This window comes from Sinocyclocheilus grahami, unplaced genomic scaffold (assembly GCF_001515645.1).
Source record: "Sinocyclocheilus grahami isolate Dianchi unplaced genomic scaffold, SAMN03320097.WGS_v1.1 scaffold55.1, whole genome shotgun sequence".
Taxonomy (NCBI): Eukaryota; Metazoa; Chordata; class Actinopteri; order Cypriniformes; family Cyprinidae; genus Sinocyclocheilus; species Sinocyclocheilus grahami.
The window spans coordinates 1432606-1441432 of NW_015505234.1; the positions used below are offsets into that span (position 1 = coordinate 1432606).

Here is an 8827-nt window from a genome sequence, read left to right on the forward strand (position 1 = left end):
CCTGCTGCACCCATGGTACGGCAGCAAAGTTCCTTGATTATTACGCCAGAATGAGAGTATAGTTCCTACCATATCGGCCTAGAAAATCACAACTTTTAATTTTCCGTCGGTCTTATTACATGATGTAACTACAGAAGAGTCAAGTTTTAAATAGGAAAAATATAGAAATCTCTTTGGTCATTTTTGAGCAAGATGCTAACGGTCTAATCAGATTCAATGATCTATGCTAAGCTACAGCTAAAATGCTACCGCCAGACCCGGAGATCGGCTGAATTGATTCGAAAACGGTAAAACTCAACTGTTTAACTCTAGGGGAGTTGGAAAATGAGCCTATTTTCAAAAATAGTGGAGTGTTCCTTTAAATATAAATTGTTGTCATCATTTATTCATCCTCATGTTATTCCAAACCTATACGTGAACATATACTCCAAAGGTGAGGTTGGATTTCTCGCTGAAGACAGAAGGATCAATGTGGCTGTGACTCGTGCCAGACGCCAGCTTGTGGTAGTGTGTGATTCTCAGACTGTTCGAAAACATGACTTCCTCAAATCCCTAGTGGACTATATGTCTGAACATGGAGAGGTTCGTACTGCCTTTGAGTACCTGGAAGACTGTGTGGCACAGAATTACATCCGTGATGAAAAGGACAAACAAACCAACAGCAACGATGCTGCGTCTGCAAAACAGAAGCCCAAGAACCAAGGCAATAAAACAGAACAAGAACAGAAGAAAAGTGCAGACAACAAAAGTAGAGGAGTGAATCAGTCCAATGTTCAGCCTGAGCAAAATAAAAATACCAATTCATACCATCCTAAACCCAAAGATGCTGATCAGAGAAAAGAGATAAAGGAGCAACTTCTGAACTTTCTGAAAGACTCAAACGAGACAGAGCTACAGTTTCCTTCCACGCTAAATTCTCACGAGCGTCTGCTAGTCCACGAGCTCTCTGAAGAAATGGGACTGAGGCATGAAAGCCAGGGAGAAGGGAAAAACCGTCGCATCACTGTGTCCCGACCTCCATCAGGACTAGAAAAGTCAGTGGAGCCCGAACAACCAGACATGATTGCATGTACAGCAGCGAAGCTACAAGAAGAGTTGCAAAAAGGACCCTCACAGCCAGCTGTTGATCTGAAGAGCCTACATTTGGAGCGAATGCGCAGGGAGCAGGAGAAACGAGAGGAGAAAAAGCAGCAAAAACAACAGAGTGTGAGATGGGAACCGGATTCTAATGCTAGTAAAAGGCAATCTGTTAAGAAACCCAAAGGAACTTCCAAAGGTTTGTGATCTATATCCCAATTTCTGAATTGTTTCAATACTTTCATTCTCTGTTACACATCATAGTCAATATGTGTTTCTTTCATAGGAAACACTAAGATAAAAGCAGGAGCCACAGATATAGCTGCAGCTGCCATGCCAGATGACGATTTTGACGGTCTCATCAATGCTGTGGTTAAAGCCGACAGCGTTTGTGGTTTCGTGAAGTGCAAAGCCAGTGTCCTGACACTTGGGCAGCTCTGCCTCTACTGTAACAGACAATACTGTCTGAGTCACCATATACCTGAGGTAACTTGCTTTTTATTTTATTTTAAAGGGGTCATATCATGAAGAACCAAATTTTGCTTTATCTTTTGAAACAAGTGAAGAGTTCATTTGCAAAAACTGACAACTCCATTTTTTTTCCTTTCAGAAATCACGATATTTATAAATAAAAAACGTAATATAAATCAAACTGCAGTTGGGTTGTCTTAAGTAATAATAACTTAAACAAATACAGGTAATTTACAAAATTAAAGTTCATTGAAAGTATGTTTTTTTTAACATATTGAAAGTTTGTTTTTATAGCAAAAGCAGATAACTCCAAAAGTCGTTTTATGGCAAAAGCAGATAGCTCCACATTTCATGTTTTAGAGTTTAAAAAAACACTTGTTTAATCTTTGTAATCTCCTCAGATGACAATGTAGATGCCTGACAAAAGTTTTTGTTGTGATCATAAACTGTATGGATGTGATTACACGCAATACACGAAGCTTTTCCCTCACCATTGTAATGCGCTGCTTTTGCAAGGTTCCATGAAAACATTTCAGCTTTTATTTTCCTTTTTCGCCTCGAAGAAGATATCACAGGTTCATCCAAGAGGGTCTAGCTGCAGCCTTGCACTTGCACTCTCAGACATGCACTCTCAGGCTTGCACTCTCAGACGTGTATTCTCAGACTTGCACTCTCAGACTTGCACTCTCAGACGTGTACTCTCAGGCTTGCACTCTCAGGCTTGCACTCTCAGACTTGCACTCTCAGACGTGCACTCTCAGACTTGACTTGCACTCTCAGACGTGTATTCTCAGACTTGCATTCTCAGGCTTGCACTCTCAGACACTTGCGCTTCCGCTAGCGACGTCACTTGCAGTCTTATTTTTTTTATTTTGTTCTATTTATTGATTAATTTTTTGTTTGAATCTCTCAACATTTTACAACAGTAGCCAGGTGGTGAAGACAAGAAAAAATAAACTAAATTACAATGTCACTTGCAATCGCCACTTGCACTCTCCGATACCTGCAACATCACTTGCAATCGACACAAATCGTGTGTGTTGCCAATGGAGACAAGACACTGTGGTGATTAAACGATTACAACTAAATTAGTACTATAACTTACAGGGTCCAAGACAAGACCCGCAAATCCGTCGCCACAGAACAGCAGAATATGAACAGAAAAACGCTTAATACAAAACTGTGCGTTTTGCATTTATTCTGGGCTCACCTGCTTGCCTGTATATTAGTTATGTATATTAATAATGTAGAGGAGCATATTGAGTTTGGCCTTTTTAGTCCATTATGCCACATTATGCCACGTACGTTTTTCGGTATGGGAGGAAAATACTATATACATATTCATTATATTAATAAATTGTATATTTAATTTAATATTTTAATAGCATCTTAATACATTACGCCATGTTAAGTGTTTGTTTTTCTACAGGAGGAAAACGCTTAGCGAGAGACTTTGTGCATTGCGTTCATATTCTGCTGTTCTGTGGCGACGGATTTGCGGGTCATGTCTTTTTCTTGCAGGACCCTGTAAGTTGTAGTACTAATTTAGTTGTAATCGTTTAATCACCACAGCGTCTTGTCTCCATTGGCAACACACACGATTTGTGTCGATTGCAAGTGACGTCGCAGGTATCGGAGAGTGCAAGTGGCGATTGCAAGTGACATTGTAATGTCTTCAACACCTGGCTACTGTTGTAAAATGTTGAGAGATTCAAACAAAAAGTAATAAAAAAAATTTGAACAAAATAAAAAATAAAAGACTGCAAGTGACGTCGCTAGCGGAAGCGCAAGTGTCTGAGAGTGCAAGTGCGAGGCTGCAGCTAGACCCTTCTCGGTTCATCAAGTTCGTCTAAATTTTTACTTTTAGTCAGCTTTGATGAGACTCCTCTCAGCTAGCACATCTTTTCAAAGTGAAAGTAGCCTTGTCACCTGACCTGAATACAGCGCGCTGATTCGCTAAAATGGACTTATCGGCTTCTGTTAAAAAACAACAAGGGCGCTTGTCGGCTGCTGCCGTAAAACGTGAACTCACGATGCCTTGAAAGTGGACAAAACCAGCTTTTTTGACAAAACGTATTTGGGGTTCAGATCGCGCTATATGTGGAGAATAATGCACGGCAATCAGCTCATTTTTTAAAAAAAAATGGCCTTTATCGGTTTTTGCGAACGAACTCTTCAAGTGTAATTTGTAAACGGACTGTAACTTTCAGAACTTGAACTTTGTTCCCAGTCTAAATTGACCATTTATCGAATCCAGGGTATTCGGTAATCAGAACCATGACCTTTACAGTCATGATGTAAAACGGAGCAAGCTGGTTAGATGCTATTAGTCATAAACACAAAACATCCAGTGTTAGAAACCAGTGGCTCGAATTCTTTATAACAATGGTCCTAATAATTTCAAGTGCTTTTTCTCATTTCACAAGCGAAAAGGGTGTTGACATCAGTCTTAAAGGCGTGCTAACAAAAAGGGTTGAAAATAGTCATCAAAATATATTATGAAATAATAAAAAATTTATGATATGACCTTTAAAACATTTATACTAAATATATTTTTGATGTGAGATATGTTTGAAATAAAGTATTGCCTTTTTTTAGGTGCACGGATGTGGAGACAAAGCAAAAGCACAAGCTAGAATGAGGATAAGTAAAGAAGGGGTGCTTTACGCAGGAAGTGGCCAGAAGGACAAATCAGTGGATCCAAATAAAAAAGCATATCTGCAGAGAAAACTAGACTCTAAACTCAAAGATATGGCATCTCAAAGAAAAACTAAAGCCAAAGACAAAGAGAACTGACGTTCGGAGACGCTAGATCAATTGTTTAATTTAAAATGTGATGGTTATTTACTTGAAAAATAATTATAGAAATATTTCTATGAGCGTCACAAACATTCTGGCTATTATGACGCTAATAAGTTCCTGAATAAGGCTGAGAACAGCTGCTGTTTATTACAGATCTACACTGGCATGGTTAAATGCTAAGCAAATCACACAAAGACCAGCCATATTTAATACTCCTGACTGGCACTGTGACTGAAAGGTGGGTTTCTGAATGACTTGGGTTGTGCTTAAAATACCAACCCTAATGCTAGTCTGAAATCCCTGTATAAGATTTATGTCTTTCAGAATTATTATTGGGAGCTTAAGTCGTTGCTCCTCTGTGCCTCTCAGTGATTGATTATTGATGTCATATGTAATCTCCCAGTTATCTTATAAAGCTCTGAAGAGCACAGGCAAGATCATAGCTTTGGCTTGGGTCCATTTAATGCTGGATTTAATATATTTAGTCTCCACACAGCATGTGCTCATGTAGCTTGGTATATTTGTCCACAAGAGGACATAAGAGACTCAGGTGGCATTGTGAGCTCCATGGATGCAGTTAGTGGAGGATTTGCATGGTGAACACATTAGGAGGAGTACTTCAGGTGACAATGTTTCTAATAGCCCCAAGTCGTACGACAAAAAAATTATGTGCAACAGCTTTTGATAGTTTGGTCTTTGTGAAAAGCTTTTACATTTTCCCTCAAGCTACTTAGAGCTAAAAAATGTGTTTTCTTGCAGAATGTGTCACTGAATACTACATTAAAAACATAAATGTTTTTTTTTTTTAGTGTTGGTTGTTGGTGGTCTGATTTGATCAGCTTGTACAGTGCAAATTTTAAGGTTGTGTCAAAATGGATTTTAAAATGTAATCTAAAGATAATTTATATAAAGAATTAATTTGTCAGTTTAAAAGCATGTTCTGATTGAAACATTTGAGCTAATAGAATTGCAATATTTGTAATACTGTAAGTAGAGTAGTAGTAGTTTTCTTTGGCTGTCCTGTGTGACTTCCAGATGACTCAGGTAGATGATACTCTGCGCTTGACATGCTTAGCCCTAAAAATAGCTCTGCAATGTTCTGAATCAGGAATAACCATTTAGCTCAAGTAGATAGTTACAAAGTGGAAATATCCTTAAAGGAATATGAAACATGCTCTGGGTTTGCATTGTTTTTCTCATCAAGAAGTGCTCAGCTAAATTTCAACTAAAGTGTAAACTATTTATTTATTTATTGTGCATTTATGATGCATAAACTGCATAAAAACTTAAACAAATCACTTTATGATCTGAGTGAGAATAACAAATATGAGTATAGTATAAAAAAGTGAGTAAGTATAACAAATCTGTTTCAACAGATGTTATCACAATTTCAAATACTGGCAAAAACACGTAAGCTTCCAAAACTCAAACATAATAATATACTAACATAATTTATGCTGATTTAATAGTACAAAAATACTGTATTGGAGCAATGGGAAATTAATAATCACCTTTAAAAATAATTGTTAATCAAAAGTCTAGATGCAAATTTGCTTTGTCTTTTTATTATTATTATTTTTAATTGATGTACTCTTTTTGTGCCCCATTATTATAGACACATTAAAGTGCACAGATTCTTAGTGTGCTCCCCTCCTTTATTCCAGTGGCAAAATAAGGAAAATTCTCTCAGTAAACTTATCTTTAAATGTGTAAATACTGCCACCATTTGCAGCATCAGAAAAGGAAACCTTTCCTTTATCACTGTCCAGTTCAACTGTGATTATCTGTGGGGGGTTTTTCAGGGTCACTCGAGTGCGGGGAGAGGTCTGAGCCCAGTAGGATTCCTCATTGTTTGAAATTACCCAGAAACCCTCTGTCGGGTTGAGAAAAACTGCGGTCTTCCTCTCATTGACTCTCGTGCCACCCCAATATACCACTCTTTGCTGTGTGCCACCTCTACATCCCAGCGCTGCTTTCCTGAACTGAAGCTGTTAGCAGCGAGTACTGCCAAGGCGGCTCGTGCAGCGTTCAGGGTTATCAGGAAGCTGCTGTTTTTTCCCATAGCTGATGGTGGTGAGTTCATCTTTGATGATCAAGTTAGGGTGTGCCGTGTTTGGATCAAAATTGACAGAGCCTGGAAAAAGCCAAACCGCCTCTCATGATTTTGCATAGGCCTAGTCAGTGTAGTGTAGTGATTACTAATTATTTTAGCAGGTTATTTACGTATATCAAAATATTTACAGAATCTGTTGTAGATCTTTATGATATTTATACATTCAAACAATGTGAAACGCATCTTAAGATGTCCAATTTGAATACACGAAAATGCAAATAAGATTTGAGAGCTATCACACAAAGATATTACTTTCAAAATACTTGAAATATAGTGAAAAGGTCATATGGACTAGCCCCTTGATGTACTTTTGTAATGAAAGGGGTACTTTGGGGACAATTATGCTAATCACCTCATTTTATGCTACATGTAAGAAAAAAAGTGAGTAAACAATGTCAGATTTAAGTCAAGTCAAGTCTGCTTTATTGTCAAAGTACTTGATGTACAATTGTGCACTTACAGTAGTGTACATGTCTTTCCATTCTTTTCCAGACTCCATGCTTTAATGATCCAAGGTACTGAAGGACATGCCTTTTTTGGATATTCTGTTTCAGGAGCAGTGTAGCTAGTCCTGTAATAAATGCATTATTTGTTGATTTTAGTGTGAAAAGAGAAAACTGACAGACTGCTTAAATTGAAAACCATTGTGTACAGAACCGTTTTATTGCCTCCTTACATTCCAGTAGGTAGAGAAAATGTAAAAATGGCATTGTATGCCTTTGTAGAATGCAAAATATTCACGATTTCTTACATCAACAACGGCTTAGGGCTGTTCACACAGAACATCTTGAACTCCACTTGACACTGCGTAAAACAAGGTGCTCACGTGCGAGACGCAAAAAACAGGAAGAAGCGGTGTAAAGAGGCGCATGTCTACATCGAAAAAGTGTTTAAAATAGGGCAATTAAAACACGTTCTGTGTGAACCAGCTGTAACACAGTCAAACATGATAAAGGAATACGAAGACAAAGGAAAATAAGAAGACCAATGAGCTTTTCGCCGCTGCTGTGTGCTGAGGTAAAGTTATCAACGGGTATCATGGCTCACAGTACCTTTACGTAAAAATAATGGGTTACACTTTATAACTTTCATTAATAAATCATTAACAAACTTCATATAACGCTTAATGGATCATTAGTTGATATATGTTAAAAGAGTTAGAGACGTGAGATAATGTTCTTGTTAATGTTTGCTTATTAAATATTAGATCGTTCAAACAAATCATTATTTCATGTAAGTTCAAATGCTTACAAATGTCATCAAACGTTCAATTCCATATGATCAAGCACTTATTAAAAATCGACAAATGATTTTAACAGATGTTTTAAAATGATTAAAAGCTTTTGTTAATGCACAACACTTTTGCTGCTCTTGAGGTGTGATCCGGGTAAGGTTAGGGACAGGTTTGGGGTGGTATGGGTAGGTTTAAGGGTCGGTTAAAGGGTCAACAGTGTGCAGGGGTCAATTTGATTACTATAAAGGAACATGGTTCAATTTGTTTATATTATATTGTTTTGATAAATGAACAAGTATTTTCTTTTTTTTTTAATGATTTGTTTTCCCGTTTATTTATGATTCAAGGAATATACAAAGAGTAGTATACTAATGTGAGTGTTGAGGCAACAACAACTTTTTTTGCACTAAGATTACAATCTGTTATGTCTTTAGCAAGCATTTAGCTAAACTTATCCAGCCACCCTTTACACAAACCTTGTTACATAGCTAAAAGTCCAATTACCATAAAGATACTAAATGATTAGTAATCATTTATAAACATTTACAAATGATGAATAGTTTTAATAGTTTTAGATTGGCTACTGCAAATACATGAACAAATGATTAAGAAATTATGTGTGTACGGTAAATTCAGGTCTTTTGGGACACTTTTTACCATTGAGATGACTGCTCATAAAGGTATTAATAATTAGTAAACATTTATAAACATTTGCAAATAGTTTCCACTTTAGATTGGGCACTGCAAATACATGAACAAATAATTAATTGATTATTTGTTAAGATGTGTAAATGGAGGTCTACACAACAAACAAAGACCAACGAATGAAGATCATACGAACTGAACGTTTACTGACATTTGTAAGCATTTTAATTTACATTAAATAATCATATGTTAATCATTAGGTAATGTTTAGTAAGTTCATTAGTTAACAAGAACATTCTCTCATATTTCTAGCTATGTGAATATCTATTAACTAATGATCTGTTAAGCATTATATAATGTTTGTAAATGACTTATAAATTAAAGTTATTATAAAGCGATACCAAATAAGAGTTTAAAAGCATATTGACCTTTAAAAATGTCAGATCATCTGCTATTATGATGGGTTCTATGTTATTGATGATCCC

General features: G+C 36.7%; 1 protein-coding gene across 1 annotated transcript in view; it reads left to right on the forward strand.

Annotated features, from left to right (window-relative positions):
• Positions 1-5291, forward strand: part of LOC107583861 (DNA-binding protein SMUBP-2-like) — a gene marked incomplete at its 5' end in the record, with an annotated part of 13839 nt that extends 8548 nt beyond the window's left edge. The window contains 3 exons of the mRNA XM_016270213.1: positions 434-1276; positions 1364-1563; positions 4147-5291. Coding sequence (XP_016125699.1) covers positions 434-1276; positions 1364-1563; positions 4147-4344 — 1241 coding nt within the window. The remainder of the gene's footprint in view (positions 1-433; positions 1277-1363; positions 1564-4146) is intronic.
• Positions 5292-8827: the final 3536 nt, after the last annotated feature.